Source organism: Erinaceus europaeus, chromosome 10, assembly GCF_950295315.1.
Source record: "Erinaceus europaeus chromosome 10, mEriEur2.1, whole genome shotgun sequence".
In the NCBI taxonomy this organism is placed as follows: Eukaryota; Metazoa; Chordata; class Mammalia; order Eulipotyphla; family Erinaceidae; genus Erinaceus; species Erinaceus europaeus.
The window spans coordinates 117378787-117400706 of NC_080171.1; the positions used below are offsets into that span (position 1 = coordinate 117378787).

At 39.9% G+C, this 21920-nt stretch overlaps 1 protein-coding gene across 9 annotated transcripts in view; it reads left to right on the top strand.

Annotated features, from left to right (window-relative positions):
• PIEZO2 (piezo type mechanosensitive ion channel component 2) overlaps window positions 1-21920 on the top strand; it is a 414090-nt gene that overhangs the window by 232421 nt on the left and 159749 nt on the right. For all 9 annotated transcript variants that reach the window (XM_060200656.1, XM_060200658.1, XM_060200657.1 and 6 more), the window contains exons 6-7: window positions 15829-16039; window positions 18007-18220. In XM_060200656.1, coding sequence (XP_060056639.1) covers window positions 15829-16039; window positions 18007-18220 — 425 coding nt within the window. The remainder of the gene's footprint in view (window positions 1-15828; window positions 16040-18006; window positions 18221-21920) is intronic.

The window sequence follows — 21920 nt, forward strand, 5'->3', positions numbered from 1 at the left end:
GTCCAAGTGCTCCACTTACAGGTACAAAGCTTCATGCGTGGTGAAGAGGTCTGCAGGTGTCTATCTTTTTTTCTCTCTTTTCCCTTCCCTTCTCAACTTCTCTGTCATATAAAATAAAAATAGAAAGAGGAAAAGAAAAAGGAAAATATACTGCTGGGAGCACTGGATTCCTGGTGCAGACACTGAGCCACGAGGACAGCCCTGGTGGCAACAGAAAAAGAAAGATGGAAAGAGAATGAAAAAAGATATAAATTTTCTCTAAGAATGGAAAACAATTAAAAATAATGAGCCACATGTTTACTAAATATTTAGCTGATTTTTTTTTAGAGAGGGAAACAGGAGCATGAGTACATCATTTCATGTGTTTCCATGGATAAGTTCAGAATCTTACACACACACGCACGCACGCACGCGCACGCACGCACGTACTCACGCACACACACACACAGCATAAAGTCAACCATGGAACCACCTTTCAGTCCCAGGAGCTATATTGTTTTTGTAAAAGTTCAGGGAATATACAAAATTCTACTCCTTAGTGTGTCAGTAGCACCAATTTAAAAGTAATTGATTTGGTAATTGAAAAGAAAAATTTACAAAGAGAAAAGTTATTAAAGTTTTATTCTGGAAATTTAATATAAGGCTCTCACCACCACCAAAGGATTTGTTTGTACTTTTTTTCTAAGAAATCAAATCTAGGGGCTGGTTGGTGGTACACTGGGTGGTTAAGTGCACATAGTATGAAGCACAAGGACCCACACAAGGGTCCAGGTTTGAACCCTCAACTCCCCCCCTGCAGGGTGGTCTCTTCACAAGTGGTGAAGCAGGTCTGCAGGAGGCTTTCTCCCTCTCTTATGTCCCCACCCCTCTCAATTTCTCTCTGTCCTATCAGAAAAGAAAGAAAGAAAGAAAGAAAGAAAGAAAGAAAGAAAGAAAGAAAGAAAGAAAGAAAGAAAGAAATGGCAGTGGATTCATACTGAGCCCTGGCAATAACCCTGGAAACAAACGGGAAAAAAAAATCAAATCCATAAAACTGAAGTCAATTACAATTAAAGTTACGTAGACTGAGACTAGTTAACTCCTCATGCATTAGAGGGAAAACTCTGTTCTGACAAGTGACTTATAAGTTTCACAAATAAATGTTGATGATTTATTAAGACAAAATAACAAAGATAGCTCACTAAATAGAACACATGCTTTACTATGCTTGAGACCCTAGGTTAAGCCCTACACCATATGGCAACACCAAGGACATCAGGGGGAGCTTCATGAACCATGGAATGTTCTGTGGTATTTCTTCTATTTCTTCCTCTCTGTCCTCTCCACCCTCTCCATGCTTCTTGTTCTTATGCAACAACAACCAAAAAAGTGAATAAATGAATGAAAAAGTGAATGAGTGAGTGAGTGAGTGAGTAGATGAAACATATAGACAAAGAGGCCACTAAGCAATTGTCTCACTAGTATGTAAGACTCTGAGTTTATTCCCTGGTGCCACTTAAAAATGTAAACATAAGAATAAAATGAATATAGAAAACTATAAATGAGTAGGAATGTATTGACTCACACTGGACAAAATTTACAGAATCACATTGCTTATCAACATTTTGTTATTTTTTTTATAAGGGAGACATTAAAACGTGGATGTAATATTTTGGCAAGGTAGCAGACAGTAACATCTTGAAATTAAATCCACAATGTAGTCATTTGCTAGTTCCTTATAAACAAAAAATATATATTAAAATGCTTTTTTTAAAAAAGATACAGAGATAGTGAAAGAAATCACAGCACAAATGCTTCTTTTTAAAAATCTATATTTATTTATTTATTTATTATCAAATAGAGACAGCACTCAAGGGGGAGAGAGAGAGAGAGAAATACAGAGAGACACATGCCTATATTCATGAAGCTTTCCCCCAGCAGGTGGGGCCCAGGGACTTGAACCTGGGTCCTTGTGCATTGTAGCATGTGCACTCAGCCAGGTGTGCCATCACCCAGCCCCTACACCAAAGCTGGCGACTGTCCTTGTGGGCAGCACACTATCCCGCTGGGCTTTTTCTCCCACCCTCCAGGACTTCTTCTTCTTCTTCTTCTTCTTCTTCTTCTTCTTCTTCTTCTTCTTCTTCTTCTCCTTCTCCTTCTCCTTCTCCTTCTCCTTCTCCTTCTCCTTCTCCTTCTCCTTCTCCTTCTCCTTCTCCTTCTCCTTCTTCTTCTTCTTGATATTACAATTTTAAGACAAAATTAGAATAGGTGACATTTACTTTTAAATTTGTATTTTATATAGTTTGAGCCTTTAAAAATAACCTTGCTTAACTAATACATTGCCAATATTATTCTAATTTGGTTAGAACATTAACTCAAACTTCCTAGACTCAAGTTTTTTTGGGGTTTTGTTGTTGTTTTGTTTTGTTTTTTTCACGATCAATATTTATTAAGGTGAGAAGGAAGGTCAAGTGCTTCTCTCAGGTGAAGTTGTCCATTGTTCCTGAGACTCCCTTGTCTTAGTATGGGCATCCCGAGTGATGAACAGGTATATTAACTGTCTCTAACTTCTCCTCTCTACCAAGCTTTAACCCCCTTCATACTCTGTCTTAAGTATGATAGACATGTTACCCGCAGTTCCAAAAACTGCTACCCATAGTCAAATCAGGTCCATAAGGCAAGAAATAAAGCATAGAAATAAAAAGGAAAGTAACTTTTAAAACAAAAAGGGGGGGAAGGTTTTGGGAGTTGGGTGGTAGCACAGCGGGTTAAGTGCACGTGACGCAAAACGCAAGGACCGGAGTAAGGGTACTGGTTCGAGCCCCCAGCTCCCCACCTGCAGGGGAGTCGCTTCACAAGTGGTGAAGCAGGTCTCAGGTGTCTTTCTCTCCCCCTCTCTGTCTTCCCCTCCTCTCTCCATTTTTCTGTCCTAACAGCGACAACATCAATAACAACAACAATAGTAACTACAACAACATATTTTAAAAAAGGGCAACAAAAGGTAAAATAAATAAATATAAAAAAATTTTTTAAAGGTTTTGTTCTTTGACCAAAGGAAAGAAGAGAAGCTTACAGTTAGAAAAATCTTTTTTCACACAGCAGCTTTAAAACAGGGAATTTATGGTGATAGATAGAAGTTACTCTCCACCAACATTAGCTGACCAGTAAGGGAAGTGGAAGGCAATGCATGCCCCTATTTTCCAACAAAAGGGGAAATGGGAGAGTAAGGTGACGCCTACTACCTGCCTTCATGAAGTCTGTGAGAACCATGCTTTCGGGAAATGTGAAATGACGTCATTGCTTCCCCCAAAGGCATGACTTGTATGCTACTCCAATTATTTTGAAAGTCTGAGGAACTTTCCAAAGCTAAGAATTAGAAATATAGGTCTTAAGACATGGATGCCAGAGGGAGGCTGTTGGATCCATATTGAAAATTGAGAGGACTCTGAAGGTGACCTTAATGGTACTTGATCATGGCTGTGGTTAAGATGTGTCATCGTTCACTTTCTGCAAAAGGAAGATGGTTATACTACTATACCAGAGTACTGAATGCTTAATGAAATGCCAAATTAAAAATAGAAAAGTACCTGCCTATTTAGACTGACAATGAGAGACAGATTTTTAAATAAATAAAATAAAAAGCTACTTTTTTTCCTCATTTGTCTCTAAGATTTGAGAATTAATTGAGTAATTTCCGACCTAGATTCCTTAGAATAGTAAAGTTCAGTTGACTAGTATGCAGTAAGTCTACTCACTCAGTTGAAAAAAATATCATCATGATATCTGTAGCAGACAACCATAGATGGATTGCAAAGGTCTCTATAAAATTAGAATTGTCACTCAATACATGTAGTCTTTTGCCACAGGACTAGGAAAGCCTGAGATGATGGGCAGAAAGTAGTATTAGCTTATAGTTGAGGCTCCATATCTGGTGAAGAGAGAACAAAGCAGTTGTGTAAATTATAAAATCACATATTTCTCCTGTTTTTTCTCTGTTTTCAGAAACATATTTATAGCATCTCCCTCCCATTTGAAATATGTTTAAATATTTCTGCCCTCTATATCATTAACTTCATTTTTAAGAGTAACAGTAAGATGAGTAGATACTCTACATAGTATTTACATGAGGCATTCAGAATATCATGTATCATTATTCTAAGGTTGATTTCTTTCTCAGTTAGATTTATTTGGGTCTAACTTCAAAACCATTTCCCATACTCTTGGTACAAGCTAAGCTAGTCAGGTAACACAGCAGGAGCAGGCTAACAGGTGGTTCCTTTGAGAATTCCTAAGGAAATATATCTGAAAAAAGAAATATATGTATATATATATATATATATATATATATATATATATTAATTTTTTTCTGTGGTCTTGCCTTCTCTTCCTTTCTAAGTCACACCTACACCTATCATAACTTCCAAATGTCCTTCCGTTTTTCCTCTTCTTTCTCTGGGTCTTGATGGAATTGGAGTTCAGAGCCCTCTGGTCATCTTCCTCTAATATTTCTCCCCTTCTAGGGTTATGAACCAAAGTTCTTTATGGGGTGCAGACAGTGAGAATTCTGGCTTCTGTAATCACTTCTCCACTGGACATGGGCATTGGCAGGTGGATCCATACCCCCAGCCTGTTTCTATTTTTCCTTAGTGGAGTAGGACTCAGAGAGGTGAGGTTCTAGGACACACTGGTGAAGTTGTCTGCCCAGGGAAATCAGGATGGAATCATGATAGCATCTGTACCTTGGTGGCTGACAGATAGTAATATATAAAGCAGAAAATAAATAAATAAATAAATAAATATATGACCAAAATATGCAGAAGCATTTATTTTATTTTTGAGGGCCCTAAAATGCTTCCTGCTGGTTATAAACCTTTGCTGCACGTACACTCTAGAATGTTTGGTTTTTGAGAATCCTCTGAAAGAACAGTGTTTGCTGGCATTGTTTCTTCTTTTATTTATCTCACTCGAGAAGTAGCAAGATTAATCCCTGGGTGTCTGGGAGAATTCCTTTTTCAAATACAGCATTGTTTTAAATTAGCAACTTATCCTAGAGAAGACTGTTGGGTTTTCCATAATCATCACTGACCCCATGATGAAGCTCACTTTGGTAGTTTTAAAGGTATCACAAATCCCAAATTTCCCCCCTAAATACTCCCAGAGGAAGGAAAGAACTGGATGAGAGACTTTGCCTTCTCACAGAGTAGAGGAAAAGCACTTCTTCAATGGCACCGGCTCTTTCCGAACTGGTACATCTATGATCTTGTTTACTTGTTCATTTGAACTCAGGAGCAATTCTACAGAGAGAAAGACTCTGGATAGGTGTTAAGGGGATATTTCTTCACCCCATCTTGCTTTTCCAGATCTTAGAAGAACAAACAAATTAACATCAGACAGATCAGGAGAATAAAAAGCTAAACTTTAATGACACACATATGGAGAATTTACAGTACTGTAAATTATGAAGTGAAATACTGAGCTAAGGGAGCTAGCATTAAGAGAAGGAGATTCACATAAGAAGAGGGGAGGATAACTTAATTTTTAAGAATAAAAGGATGGTTTCTCAGCTAGAGAGGGCATACTCACTTATTAAACTGCATCTACATGATACCCTGACATTATATTCTGCTAGGTCATTCGTGGTTATTTCTTCTGTTGGGATTAGGACAAAGGAATTTTCAGAAAGGTAAGGGTTTCTCTTCAGTGTCCAAGGACTCCATTAATCTTCTTACCACATACCAAGGTGACATGTGCTGGAAAAATCCTGCTCTGGACATTTTAGGAAAAGTCAATCTGATCCTTTTCTTGAAAGTGGTCCCATAAATTCTGTTCATAAATCATGAAAAATGAGTTACAAAACTTGAGAAGTTACTCATAAAATACTGTGTGATTTTATCAAACTGACTTTCTCTTGCTTGTTTCTAGACTGCCAGCTTTTTTCTAGCCATTTATTGAGATTTGAATCACAGAAAATTTTAGCATATTATTTAACCATTTAAAAAAAACTGTTCCAAGAGACATTTCACCAGATAGTGAGCACGCTTTACTTAACATGCACAAGGACCTGAATTCTAGTCCTGCCACCCAACGAGGAAGGGATCTTGACAAATGAGTGGAGTGGTGGTGGTGTGTCTCTCCTCCTCTCCTTGTCTCTTTCTCCCTGAGTATCTCACCCTGCATCTCAAAAAATGAGGTGGGAGGAGCCTACCAAGAATGATGAAATCAGATGTAAGGCCTAGTGTATATGAATAAACAAATAACAATAAAACACCCATGTGGATAACTTGTTTTGGAAAGAAATAGTAGAGTGTTGTGTCTCTCTGGTCAGATTAAAATAGTCAGGCATGTCTGCTACATTGAGAAGAATAGATGTATCCAACCACCTATTACCTGCTCCACTACCAACTTAATCTCAATTAATCCCTCATTTTGTTTCCCAAGTATTGACCATGTATTTAGGGACAGGAAATAAAGCCACTCTCTTACCTCCACCCAACCTTATCAACATTACTAGGAGCTATTTGTCACCCAGCTGCTGGTTCAAGAAGTCCACTATAGCATTTAAACCCTTGGGCTTCTTCTTCTTCTTTTGATAAGTACTTAACAAAGTTAGCATTTTATTTGTTTTTCTTTTGTGGAAGAAATAATGTTTTACATGACAGTTATTATCACCAACGCACTGTTTCCTGGTCCCTCCGCTAGGTGTCTGCACAGTATACCAATTGCCACTGACACCTCTCTCCACAGTAATGCACTGTGTTCACCACACCCTAGCCACCACCTCCCATCTCACCTCATTAGAGTCTTTGGGTCTTCTGCGATAAAAGAAAGCTAGCATAAATTTCACCCTGTATTTCCCCTGCCTTGGTTTTTTAAGTCCGACCTGTGAGTGACATCTTCTGACGTTCCTCCTCCACCTTCTGGCTTACCTCACATAGCATAATCCCTTCAATTTCCACCCAAAATGTTGAGAAGAGAAGGTTTTATTGTTTATTTTCCCCCATTATTTTATTGGGGAGTTAACAGCTTATTCTACATTTGTCAACACATGGGCACAGTGTCTAATCTCCCCATAATAAGTACCCCAAAAGTACTCTCATGTTGATATGCTTCTAAAATCTGCTTCTAAGACCCCTTCTGTTTCATTGGTTTAATCTCCCCTGCTTAACACTGTATTCTATTTACATAACCACTGTTAACTAAGCACCGCCCTGCCTCCAGGGCATTGGTTTAATCCTCACTGTTTGCACGCTTTTTCCTTCTCCCCACCCCCTATCCTACCTACATCCTCTTCGGACCTGACACTTCTGCCTCTGGATATATAAGGACAGGATTGTGATTAGAGATAGCTTAGATTGTGCTGCATTCCACATGCATAAAGACTGAACTGCGTACCACTCAGCCATGAGTCCCTGCTCGTCTCTCTCTCTCCCGCCCGCGAAGCTAGCCCGACACTCTCACCTCTAACTTAGATCCTTTTCCACCTTCATGAGCCAGGACTCCAAAGATCACTTCACCTCCTCCTCCTCTTTCACCAGAGCCCTTTAACTTGGTGCAGTACATCACACACAGGCCAGGTGTCACAGGCCAGTGTTTTCCCTTGTTTCTTAAATTCTACCTGTAAGTGAGATTATCTAGTTAGTATTCATTCTTTTCTTTCTGATTTATTTCACTTAATATTATTCCTTCAAATTCCATCCAATCTGAGGTAAAATGGATGACTATGACTTCATCATTTTAAAACAGCTGAATAGCATTCTACTGGGTATATGTACCAAAACTGTTTTAGCCTTTTGACCATCATTGAGTATCTGAGTTGCTCCCAAGTTTGGGCTATTATAATGTGTGCTGCTGTGAACATAACTGCATGTAGATCTCCTTGGATAAGGCTCTTTGCTTCCTTTGGCTAAGTCACAACAAGAGAAATTGCTGGGCCTTAGAGTAGGTCCATTTCTAGTGTTCTGAAACATCTCAAGACTGTTTTCCACAAGAGTTAGACCAACTTACAACTCTATATGTTTTTATTATTAGTTCTTTGTCTGGTATATGATGCATCAAAAAATCTCTCATCCAAAATGATATGTTTTTGCTTTTGTGATGGTTTCTTTTGCTATGCAAAACTTTTCAATCGGATGTAGTCTCATTGGTGTATTTTTGCTTTTGTTCTTGCTGAAGACCTTCCTGAAACAGACTGTAAAGTGGTCTTTAAATGTCCTTTTCTTTTTTTTTCATTTTTTTTTATTTAAAAAAGGATTAATTAACAAAACCATAGGGTAGTAGGGGTACAACTCCACACAATTCCCACCACCCAATCTCCATATCCCACCCCCTCCCCTGATAGCTTTCCCATTCTCTATCCCTCTGGGAGCATGGATCCAGGGTCATTGAGGGTTGCAGAAGGTAGAAGGTCTGGCTTCTGTAATTGCTTCCCCGCTGAACATGGACGTTGACTGGTCGGTCCATACTCCCAGTCTGCCTCTCTCTTTCCCTAGTAGGGTGGGTCTCTGGAGAAGCTGAGCTCCAGGACAAATTGGTGGGGTCTTCAATACAAGGAAGTCTGGCCAGCATCCTGATGGCATCTGGAACCTGGTGATTGAAAAGAGAGTTAACATACGAAGCCAAACAAATTATTGAGCAATCATGGACCTAAAGCTTGGAATAGTGGAGAGGAAGTGTTAGGGAGGTACTGACTGCAAACTCTAGTGTACTTCTGCTTTCAGGTATATATTTTGCAGTAGTTTATGGATACGTGTGAACATAAGCTCTCTCTCACAGAAACTGTTGTATATCTAGGTTATGGGACTTTGTTAGAAAGTGAACTACCTGAGATGAAATTAGAGTTTACTATAAAAGGAAAGGTCTCACCCAACTAACGAAGCTGAAGGGTTGTCATTCCACACGTGAAGTCTCTGGACACAGTCTGAGGTGAAGCATGTTGAGGTGGCAATCGTTGCGTTGGTTAGGTTGTGATTGGCGGATGCAATATTATTTGGTATGGATTGGGAGAGGCATACGGGAAAGTGGGCCCTATCCAAGGGTTCCAGGACTGGGGGAAGTAGGGGCTCTATAGTGGAGATGTGAGGTTCCTGCTGTCTTAGGATTCAAAAAGACAATTGATAGTTAATGTTATCATCACATTATTTGGTAATTGGGTTAACTTTGAAAAATCCTTTTGTTATGGTTTGCTTTACAGTATCCAGTATCTTGTATATAGCTGTGCTATTGGGTGCTTCTAATCTACTTGGTCTAGGCTTTTGAGAGAGTCCGCATATCAAATACACAGCCTATATATTAAAAAGATTCAGTTTGTGTTTTGAAAAACTTTGAGACATACAATTGATTTTCCCCCTCTCATATTAATTAACTACTGATTTATATGTCTACATTTTGCTAGGAGTGTACATAAACATCATTCCCACCACCAAAAGACTGTGACCCATCCCTCCCACCCACTCCCACTCTCCTCTGGCCCAGGAAGCTACATGGAAATGTCCTTTTCTATGCATTTTATGATCTCTGGTCTAACAAGTCTTTGATTCATTGTGAATTGACTTGTGTGCATTCTGTGGTGTCAGGATCCTGTTTCATTCTTCTGTATGTCTTAATCCTTTTCCCCAGCACCACTTATTGAAAAGATTTTTTGCCATGGAGTGCTCTGATTCCTCTAGTCATAAATAACTGCCCATAGGTATGAGGGACCTTTCGGCTTTTTGTTCATTACCATCAACAAGTTCTGTGAACTCTGTCGGCCAATTTTGTTTGAAATCAACCCATTAACCCACCCGCTTTTCTCCATCTCCACTTCCGATGCCCTCCTATCTCCAGCTGCCCTTTAATATAAGCCCTCACTACTCTGTAGTAGTTGTTGAAACCATACATCGACACACTATTTCCAAATGAAATAGCAGACTATTTCAGCTGCTCTTAAAAAAAATAAATAAATAAATAACTGGAAACACAATCTTCCGGAAACAAGGGTAGCAACAGAACAAAATATTTTCTGTATCTGTAGACAGTTATCATGTCAGACCGCCATGACATGTATGGCACCACGAAAATGATCGTCCTGGCTCCCAGCTGCTTGCTTTCACTGGGAACACCCAGACAACATTTGTCTTCTGCACTGAGTCATCACACTTGCCTTCTTTTTACTTGGGCTCTTCTGTTGAGATAAGGCCATTCTGTTGGAATAAATTGTTAACTTTTAATAATAAGCAATGAATAAACAAATCAGGACATTTTAGGAGGAAAAAAATCTTTCTTTGCCTCCAGATCTGTCAGCTCATCACGCATGACTTTGATACACTCCTACCAAAATGTATCTACTAGTTTGGCTTTTAGCCACAAAGGAGAGGAAAAAAATGGAGCCAGTTTTATGAAATGTTCAAGGGAGCTTGAAATCCGAAGGAGCGTCCACAGGTAAACTACTTCAATGTAGTCTCCAATTAAGAAAGTCTACCGGGCAGGGGTAGATAGCATAATGGTTATGCAAAGAGACTCTTGTGCCTGGGACTCCGAAGTCCCAGATTCAATCCCTGAATACAATAAGCCAGAGCTGTGCAGTGCTCTGGTGTTTATCTCTGTGTCTTTCTCTCTCTGCATCTCTCTCAAAAATAAAATAAATAAAGTAGTTAAAAAAAAAGTCTACCGAGGACATGATTCAGACAAAATCTTGCAGGTTTTTTCTGAATGTAGAATTAGTTGTTACATTGATAGCCACTGCATGGACTTAAGGCTGCCTGTGTCAGAATCACCCTGGGCAACTCTGATTGGCAGATTCCTGGGGTTAAACTCCCAGAAGTCCTCATTTAGGAAGTTAGAGGTGGAGCTTGGTAATCTGTCCTATAACATGTACCAGTTAAGCTTTAGGTATTCTTCCCACCCAGGTTCAATAGTTTAGTGCTTGGGAATGGAAAAAAAAAATGGAAGTCTGTTTTCTATCAAAAAATAATTCATTAGGACTGCCCTTTCCAAAACTGACTGGAAATGACTACTAGTGTTGTGACTAATGGTGATGGGACTGTGGGGTGAGGCCATAGGGGCTGAGATACAGAGGCTGTCTTGCGTTTCAGCCTGGAGCCAGGTTGGGAGGATAGCATGACCTTGCTTACCAGTGTTGCCAGAGCATTTTTTCAACTTCCTCACATCACATGCACAAAAAGAAAATGCAACAAACGAGTCACCCTAATTTAGTTGGCACAATTCCAAGTCAGGTTATTTAAAGAAGATACTTCTTCTGGATGTAAAGTTTAAATGTTGAGAGAGAGCCTATAAGGATGGAAAAAACTCCATTTGGCTTTTTAAACCCATGTCTTCACTTTCTGAAGTAGCTCGGGATCCAGAGAAACTAAATGTTTATTTACAGCTGCTTCTTCGTCTGCGTTTCAGGACCAGAATCATGTTGCATTTCAAGGCAGGCAGCGATGACGAGTTCAGCAAGCAGGCCTGCTTGTTAGTAAATATATTAGAGTAAGTGGCCGCTCTTCCAGAGTGACAGTGTTTACATTTCACCAGAGGAATCATTTAGCGGGAGAAAGCCTGACTGTTGCTTAGCCAGCCTTGACTAATGGTAGTTCTGGCTGGAGCAGGACAGCCAGAGCTCACAGAACAAGACCTGTCTCCTTCTCAGCTCCCTCTCTCCCTCCTTTTTGGCAGCTTTAGAAAGTCTTTCCAACTGAAGGCCCTAGGGATTCTGGTACAAAAAAAAAAAAATGCTAAAAAACCTCAAGTACAGTGGTATGTTTATAAAAACCATAGAGGCCCTGCTCCCGCCCAAGAAAGGTCACGAAAATGAATTTGTCTGACCTCACAAAGGCTGTTGTCCTGAGATTTCTATTTGATTAAATCTACATCCGTAGGAATTCTGTCATTGAATAATAATTCATATTGTGAAAGTTATGAGTGTGTTTTTGGATGGTGACACAGGTGGGTCTGGCTATGTTCTCTCTCGTCACCTTTTTCAAGTTCAGTGAGTGAAGAAGATTTGGACCAAACTTTCTTCCTAGGAGATGATTCTTAATGTGTAGCTCACCTGTGGTCAGGAAAAAAGTCAACAGGAAAGTACCCCAGTAGCTGATCATTTTTGTGTGGGAGAGGGTCTGACTGGAACAAGAGAGGTGGGGCTGATCACACTTAGTTCTGCTTGTGGAAGATGAAACATTTGGAAGGGAGAATCGGTGTGGAAGCTAGGACTTCAGACCTAGAAAAAGATCTGCAGAGAATAATAGCCAGGAAGGAGAGGCCAGAGGAACCTCTGTTTCTTCTCTGATTCTGTTTTTTATAGTTTGATGCTTCTAGACAGAGAGAGGAAAGTGGTGTATTGTGATTATATTATACCTATTATTTTTTAATTTTTTAATACTTATTTATTTACTCCATTTAGTTGCCCTTGTTGGTTTTTAATTGTTGTGGTTATTATTGTTGTTGTTGTTATTGATGTTGTCATTGGATAGGACAGAGAGAAATGGAGAGAGGAGGGGAAGACAGAGAGCGGGGAGAGAAAGACAGACACCTGCAGACCTGCTTCACCGCCTGTGAAGCGACTCCCCTGCAGGTGGGAAGCCGGGGCTCCAATCTCAATCCTTGCACTTTGTACCACCTGCACTTACCCCGCTGTGCTACTGCCCAACTCCCTCTATTATTATTTTTTTTAACAGAGCACTGCTTAGCTCTAGTTTATGGTGGTGTGGGACATTGAACCTGGGACTTTTGGAGCCTCAGGTATGAGAGTCTCTTTGCATAACCAACATGCTACCTACCCTTGTGCTCTCCCAGTTCTTTTATCAGACTCCTGACCTAATCAGCATTCACATGCCCAAGAGTATTCAGTACAGCCAGCTCTCTGTTCCCACCTCTCTCCAACATCCAGACATTTTGCTGGTCACCTGACAGCTCCAAAAAAAAAAAAAAAGTCTGAAAGGCATCTCAGAATTAGATCCATACTACCTGCCCCGTTATTGGATGTCCCCATCTCATCCATAATCACAACAGCAGAACAACTACTTTTGATTCTCTTCTTTCTCCTAGTCTTACAGACTTGACTTCCAGAACATATGATGAAAACACAACTCTCTCTTCTTCATCGCCTCCCCTTCTGTTTGACTGCAGTAAAGGTCTGCCCTGCCCCCTTTCCCAGGCAATGACCAGGATTACCTTGTGAAGCACAAACACCTTTGTCAGGAGGTAGAGTGGTTCCTCATAAAATCCTGTTAGTGTGGGTGCAGGAGAAATTCAGTGTGGAGGGGAGTGGTGCCACATATCTAGATTACTCTTGGGTCTTCCATAGAAAGAAGGCAAATGGGACTTTGAGATAAAGTGATGGAGCGTGTTTGTTTGCTGGTGGGGTGACAGGAAAAGGGAGTGGCATAGAATTCAGAGAAGAGAGGACAGCTAGGACTGTCCTCAGCACCTGCATAGTCACAGGGGTGTGGGTGGCAACTGGTGCACAGGTCAACGTAAGGAAAATGCCTTAGAAAATGTACAAGTCAGGGAGTCGGCAGTAGCGCAGCGGGTTAAGTACACATGGTGCAAAGCACAAGGACCAGCGTAAGGATCCCGGTTTGAGCCCCCAGCTCCCCACCTGCAGGGGAGTCGCTTTACAGGCGGTGAAGCAGATCTGCAGGTATCTGTCTTTCTCTCCCCCTCTCTGTCTTCCCCTCCTCTCTCCATTTCTCTCTGTCCTATCGAACAACGAATGGCATCAACAACAAGAATAACCACAACAAGGCTACAACAACTAGTGCAACAAAAGGAGAAAAAGAAAGAAAGAGAGAGAGAGAGAGAGAGAGAAAATGTACAAATGTACAAGTCAGCATTCGCCCATTTCTCTCAGTGACATAGGAAGTGGGGCTGTTCTGTTGAGAGAAGTTGAAGGTAAAGGTGGCTGCGGTTGTGTGTGTTCCTCCTGCACACAGTAGCCAGCACATCTCTCCATCTGCAGTTCTCTTCCTTCATATTTTGATTGCATGGTTGGTGTTTTTTTTATATCAAAGTTTCAGCTTCAATGTACCCTCTTCATAGAGACTTTCCCTGACTTCAGAATCTAAATGAGCCATCCTGTCACTGAGAATCATATCACCTCCCCTTGAATGCTTTGAATCATATGTAGGAATGGCTAAGATCAGTTTAATATTCATGAATGTGTGAAATCTATCTATCTACCAATCTATCAACTGTCTATTTATTTAATTGCCTCTACAGTTATCGTTGGGTCTCGGTTCCGACACTACTAATCCACTGCTTCTGGAGGCTGTTGTTTTTATTTTTTTATTTTTTTATTATTATTGTCACTAGGTAAGACAGAGAGAAATTGAGAGAGGAGGGGGAGAAATGGGAGAGAGAAAGACAGACACCTGTTTCACCACTCATGAAGCATTCCCCTTTGAGAAGCAAGTGAGGAGCCCAGCGTCTTGAAAGGAGGCCCTTGCACTTAGTACTATGTGTGCTTAACCAGGTGCGCCACTGCCCGGCCCCAACTGTGTGATGTTTAGGTGGTTAATATCTTACTTATTTACTATGTACTGTGCCTTTCTTATGAGAAATACTAGTACACATTAGGCACTAGTCAGAAAAAGTTTAATAAATAAACATGAGAATTTTTTTTTCCTTTAGGAAATGCAAATGTGTCCTAATGGAACATAGTTGAATCTGATTTGGGTGTATAAACTTCAACAGGCCTAGGATTTAAATCCACACGTCTGAGCATACGTATGTGTGTAGGGGACTTGAGTGTATCCTGTCTACTTAGTTTCATCAGTAATCAACACAAATGATCAGTGATGTGTACCTTCCTTGGAAAACATAAGCTCTCGAGTCGCTTAGACATTGAACTGACCTTGTAACGCCTTCCTTTGCCTACCGTACTCTTTTGAATGTGACTATAGAGACGCAGATGCCAGCGGTAAATCATTTGTAAATAATCTGAACTAAATGTATCAAGAATTTTCTTTATCCTGGAAAAGTGGAGAGGACAGAATTTGTTCTCTACACCTTGAAACAATGTTGAGCTGAACCTCAGGATCCTTCTAGTTTATCTTTACCGGCATCCTCGAGGTTTTAGATTTGTTTTGTTTTTTCATTTGTTCAAAAATGTGTTTGTTAAAAAAAAAACCCTAAATCTTTTAGGGATTTAAAATTAGCCAAGATAACTTTCTAGATATTTTTTTAAAAACAAAAACAAAAACAACTTAGCATACCCACTTTAAAAATTATATATATATGGGAGTTTTTTTTACATGTATTGCTTCCTTAAATCTCTTGTGAGAGCTCTGAGTAGCTGAGGTGCTCAGGATTGAGTCAGTGTGTATTCTAAAAGGAGAAATTAGGAAATAGCTGTATATTTAGCCATGCAGTCAAGACCTCCCTCATCCTCCACTGTCAGGAAATACTAAAATAGTGAACCAAGATGAACCTCTGCATGAAAGGGACTTCCTAGGGAACGATTTGGCCCACGCTTTCTGTTAAAACTGTGGCTACGTGTATTTCATCTCCCATCACCATTACTGTAAACTCTTAACTTTGAAGGACCAAACCCATCCTGATGGACTCTAAAGCTGTTAGATGTTTCGGACAGGTTCTTTGACCTTTAAAAACTGAGCACATGTAGGGAAAATTACATGCTATGGGGGACCCTATGCTTATTGCTTAGTTTCTTGTTTACTTCAGGAAAAATTTGTTACTTACACTTAAGACAGGGTCTGTCAGAGACCTGGGAGCAGTGAAGTGGTTGTCTGCATTCGTTTCCAGGCTTTTTAAATTCACCTCATTAACCCACAGATTCCAAACTATATGATCTCTTAAGTGGATAGACAGAATCCTGGACTACAGTGTTTTCTTTCTCTTATATTTATTTAGGCTGGAGGAGAAAAAATAGATTCAGAAGAGGCTCTCATCTATGAAGAGGATTTAGAGGACAGAGATGGTGTTGAAGGGGATTTCAGAGAAAGTACAAAATTAAAGATGTTCCGCAGGCTTGCCTCTGTGGCTTCCAAGCTTAAGGAGTTTATTGGCAACATGATAACCACCGCCGGAAAAGTTGTTGTGACCATTTTACTTGGTTCATCAGGTGAGAACTTCTAATACTGGTGAGAACTTCTGACACAAGTTGTGCTTTGGTTAATAATAATGAAAGAATTGGAAACAATTCAACCCATAGTACATATAAACAAGTACAAGCAGCATGAATATTTTTTCCCTATTCTAGTTCCTGTGTTTTTCAACGGTTTCTGTTAACCTCTCAAAAGCAATATTTTACCACATCTAAGTGATATCGTTTTCTCTGTGTAAATCAAAAAGCAATTGTTCTCTCTCAAACCATTATGAATGGTTTGCTACAGTGGATAGAAGTTAGCCATGCAGACTTGCTCAGGGGGTCTTCTGAGACATGTCTGTTTATGTTGAATCATTAACAGTCTTAATATAACTCTCCAGGATATACTATTTTCTTCCTCAGTCAGATTGTAATCTTCCAACACAGACACTTACTTCCTTTAAAAGCTGGCTACAGATTGCTTATTCCACAGTGATCTTCACTCTCCTGTTATCCTGCTGCTCTCTGCTACCCAGAGCAACTTTGAAGCTCATTCTATATTGCTTCCTGGAAAAAAATGTATTTGATGAAACAATGTGATTCTTTTAAAACTGATTTTTTAAGAGTTTAAAAGAGAATAGAATTTATCCCCAAAATATAACACAATATCTTAATGAGGAGCCACTAAAAAATGTCTCCTCACCAAAGCATACAGTGTCTATAAAGAATCACCTCGCTATGTGTGTCTACTTTTAGTGATAGTAAGAATCAAATTCCATTAGGCAACACAGTTTCAGAGAGACTTGAAATGTGACAGTAAGCAGTACTTTTAAGAATCCGAGTTAACAACAACAACAACCACACAAGCCATGCTAAAATTCTAGCATTTGAAGTAGGGATGTACATACGTGTATTCCTAAAATGTCTAGAGGTGAAAATAAAGATGGAGGGAGTCAGGTGGTAGCACAGAGAATTAAGTGCACGTGGCACGAAACCTGTGTAAGGATCCCGGTTCAAGCCCCCGGCTCCCCACCTGCAGGGGAGTTGCTTCACAGGCAGTGAAGCAGGTCTGCAGGTGTCTAAGACTCTTTCTCTCCCCCTCTCTGTCTTCCCCTCCTCTCTCCATTTCTCTCTGTCCTATCTAAGGATGACATCAGTAATAACAATAATAATAACTACAACAAAACAACAAGGACAGCAAAAGGGGAAATAAAGAAAGGAGAGAGAGAAAGATAGAAAGAAAGAAAGAAAGGAAGAGAGAGAGAGAGAGAGGAAGGAAGGAAGGAAGAGAGAGAGAGAAAGAAAGAAAGAAAGAAAGAAAGGAAAGAAAGAAAAAAAGATGGAAACGGTGAAGTAAACATGGAAAATTCTGCTGGTTTGAATAGAAGGTGTCTAATCATTCTCCTATCACATCTCACATTGTCTAATCATTGTCACATCACTAGTAGAATTTCTTTCATCTGACATTTCCCCATAGTTACAAATGTAAATTTATGTGTGGCTTTTTTCACAATCAGCATGGCATTCATTGATGGCGATTATTTTTTTAAGATTCATTTTATTTTATTTATTTATGTTTATCAGAGCACTGCTCAGCTCTGAGCTTATGGTACAGAGGATTGAATCTTGGACATTGGAGCCTCAGGCATGAGAGTCTGTTTGCATAGCCATTATGCTGTCGACCCTCGCCCAATTCTGATTTTTTTTTACAGTTCTAATATTTTAATTACAGTGCTGTTAATATTTTTACAACCTGATCAATACCAAAAAGCATATGGAGGAAAATTTCAGGTGAGGGTAGATAGCATAATAGTTATAAGACTCACATGCGTGAGGCTTCAGAGTCAGGTTGAATCCCTGGCATCACCATAAGCCAGATCTGAATGGTGCCCTGGTAGGAAAACTGAAAAAAGAAAATTGCATAATTTTCAAGTTATTTTAACTGAGCAGCAAATAACTTGTCTGTCTTTGTAGCTCTACATGACCACATTTCTTTTACACAGGTATGATGCTGCCATCCTTGACCTCGTCTGTCTATTTCTTTGTATTTTTGGGTCTTTGCACCTGGTGGTCCTGGTGTCGGACCTTCGATCCATTGCTGTTCAGCTGTCTCTGCGTTTTGCTGGCTATTTTCACTGCAGGACATTTGATTGGACTTTACTTGTACCAATTTCAGTTCTTTCAAGAGGCAGTTCCACCCAATGACTACTATGCTAGGTAAGAGAAACTATTATGACATGTTAGGGGAGAGCTTCCCCTTTATGGTATATTACTGGGGAAAAATCTGAATGAATTTCTATGGTTTCTTACTGATTCACAATAACGTGTTAAAGATTTGGTAAGGGTGGGGTGGGTAGTCTAGTGTTTTACATGTGATAAATGATGTAGTCTAAATGGAGATTCTGCTAGAATAGGAATTGGAAGGAAGCTGATGTTTGAAGCAATCTGAACAGACATATCTCAGTAGAAAGCGATTTGGGAAGAATATTTTACCTTAAATAATAGTGATGATGTGTCTGTACTGCAGAATCTAGATAGAAGGTGCTGTGATAGATCAAATAGGATGAGTTGATCATTAAAAGGAGGATGGGAGAGAAGAAAGCTACTTGCTACCTAATTCTAATTTCAGTTGAATTAACTTGGAGAATTACCCAGGGTAATTTACTATAAAGAAAAGAACATTATAGGGGCCAGGTGGTGGCACTCCTGGTTGGGCGCACATGTTACAGTGCACAAGGGGCTCTTTGAGCCCCAGGCCCTCACCTGCAGGGGGCAGCTTTGTAAGTGGTGAAGCAGGTCTGCAGGTGTCTCTCTGTCTCTCTCCCTCTCTACCACCCCCTTCCCTCTCAATTTCTTGCTGTCTCTATCCAATAAATAAATAAAGATAATACCAAAAAAATAAATGGAGAGGATGCTATATAGACACATTAAAAACTGAAGAGCCAAGAGAATGATAAAATTTAAGTATACAGAGATAAATGAAAAGATTGAGAACATGTTATACATATACAGAATGAAATTTTTTCAGCCATAAAAAAGGAGAAAATTGTCATTTGTAACCAAATGGACATATCATCAAGTGTGCGGCATGAAGTAAAATAAATCAGACGGAGAATGGAAAATACTGGTATTCCTCATGTGTGTAAACTTTGAGAATGGCAAATTCAAAGAAACAGAGTGGAATGGTGGTTCCCAGGGTACTTTGGTAGATGATACAAAGTCTAAAAAACTGGTAGAGTAAGTAGGGTCTGGGCATCTAATTTACAGTAGGTTCACTATACTTAGAAATAGAAAATTGTACACTTGAAATTTTATGAGACTAAGTTTTAAGTCTTCTTTAAAAAAAGTGAGGTACTCCAATTCCATCAGGACCCTGAGAGAGAAAAGAAAAAAAAAAAGAAAAGGACACTCAGAATTAGTAAGTTTAGAAAGAGAAGGCAGGACTATAGAAAAAATGGATATATATATTTATTTATTTATAGAAATAATACTCAACCCACATCTGCAACCTTGGGAGAACTACTGCAGTTTCCAGTGGGGACACAGAACTCTGGTGGTAGGAATGGTGTGGAATTATACCCCCATTATCATATAATTTTGTAAACCAATATTAAATCACTAATAAGAAAGTGTTTTAAAAATGAGGTGATCGATGTATTTATTAATCCGAGGTGATCATTTCACAAAGCCTCCATATATCACATCCTCACAGTGTACTCTTTAAATATATTACAATTCCATTCACCAGATTTCCCTCAATAAAACGAGTGAGAGAAATGAGAAGCCTTTTAAAAGGATGCAGATTTATGGAATATTCATTTTCTGTAGGAATGTGTGATGCATGCTACAATATTGAAGCTAAATTAACCCTTTGATTCTTTCAGACATTGAGTTTTGATTTGTTGAACACAAAATAAAAAAGTATATATTGTTCTTATTTATTTATTTATTTAAGAAAGGATTAATTAACAAAACCATAGGGTAGGAGGGGTACAATTCCACACAATTCCCACCACCCAATCTCCATATCCCACCCCATCCCCTGATAGCTTTCCCATTCTCTATCCCTCTGGGAGCATGGACCCAGGGTCATTGTGGGTTGCAGAAGGTAGAAGGTCTGGCTTCTGTAATTGCTTCCCCGCTGAACATGGGCATTGACAGGTGGATCCATACTCCCAGTCTGCCTCTCTCTTTCCCTAGTAGGGTGGGTCTCTGGGGAAGCGGAGCTTCAGGACACATTGGTGGGGTCTTCAGTCTAGGGAAGCCTGGCCGGCATCCTGATGACATCTGGAACCTGGTGACTGAAAAGAGAGTTAACATACAAAGCCAAACAAATTGTTGAGCAATCATATATTGTTCTTTTTGATGAACTAACTTTTAAGGGATTATCTGATTAGAAATGTAAGCACTATTTTTTTCTTTAGATCACTATTCTCACTTCATTCCATTTATTAGTTTAAGGATATTTTCTGCCATCTAGAGACCGATAGTAGTAATACAAAGAAAACTGAAGATAATTGTTTAGAAGTAACTTTCTGTAAAAGAAAGTTAGTGGGGTCAGCAAAACAGCTCACATAGATAGTGGGCTGGCTTTGTCATGCAAGCAATCCAGGTTCAGGCCACCACACTGGAAGGAATTTAGATGCTGTGATATTCCCTCTCTCTCCCTCTCTCCCCCCCCCCCACCAGGGTGTGCTGGGGCTCAGTGCCTGCATTACTCCTCCACTCCCGGTGATTATTCTTTTTCTTTCTTTTTGACAGGAGAGAGAGAGAGAGAGACAGACAGACAGACAGACAGACACAGAGAGAGAGAGTTAAGTTCACTATAGCACCACTTCACCACTCATGAAACTCCTCCCTCTATAGGGGTTCCTATATGGTGGTCTGGGGCTTGAACCTGTGTCCTCATGCAAGGAAACTGTACTCTACCCTGGGGGCCACCTCTTGTCCCCTCCTCATTCTCTGTTTGTTTGTTTGTTTTAATTTTTAATACTTATTTATTCCTTTTGTTTTATTGTTGTAGTTATTGTTGTTGTTGATATTGTTGTTGTTGGATAGGACAGAGAGAAATGGAGAGAGGAGGGGAAGACAGAGAGGAGGAGAGAAAGACAGACACCTGCAGACCTGCTTCACCGCCTGTGAAGCGACTCCCCTGCAGGTGGGGAGCCGGGGGCTCGAACCGGGATCTTTATACTGATCCTTGCACTTTAAGCCACGTGCGCTTAACCCGCTGTTTGTTTCTTTTTAACTAGAGCACTGCTCAGCTATGGCTTATGATGGTGCAGGGGGATTAAACCTGGGATTCAGAACCTCAGGCATGAGAGTCTTTTTTGCATAACCACTATGCTATCTACCCCTCTGCATCATTTTCTTTTTTTTTAAATATTTATTTACTTATTTATTTATTCCCTTTTGTTAACCTTGTTGTTTATTGTTGTTGCTACTGCTGCCATTGTTGTGAGATAGGACAGAGAAATGGAGAGAGGAGGGGAAGACAGAGGGGGGGAGAGAAAGATAGACACCTGCAGACCTGCTTCACCACCTGTGAAGCGACTCCCCTGCAGGTGGGGAGCCAGGGGCTTGAACCGGGATCCTTAAGCTGGTCCTTGCACTTTGCTCCACGTGCACTTAACCCACTACCGCCCGACTCCCATCATTTCCTTTTTCTATCTGAAAAAAGTAGACTTGAAGCGTGAAGCTCTGAAAAAAAATAAATAAAAGAGTGAATATGGTGGTGTTCCAGCAAATCTCTGTAGACACAGATTTATATTTCATATTATCCTCTCATTCAGAAAAGTGCTATTTTTTCTTTTGATTTTTTTCAACTTAGATATATTAAAATTATTCACTCCTGAATTCTACAAGTAGGTGAGGAACCAAACTTGCCAACCTCTGATATAGATGACAACACGATAGT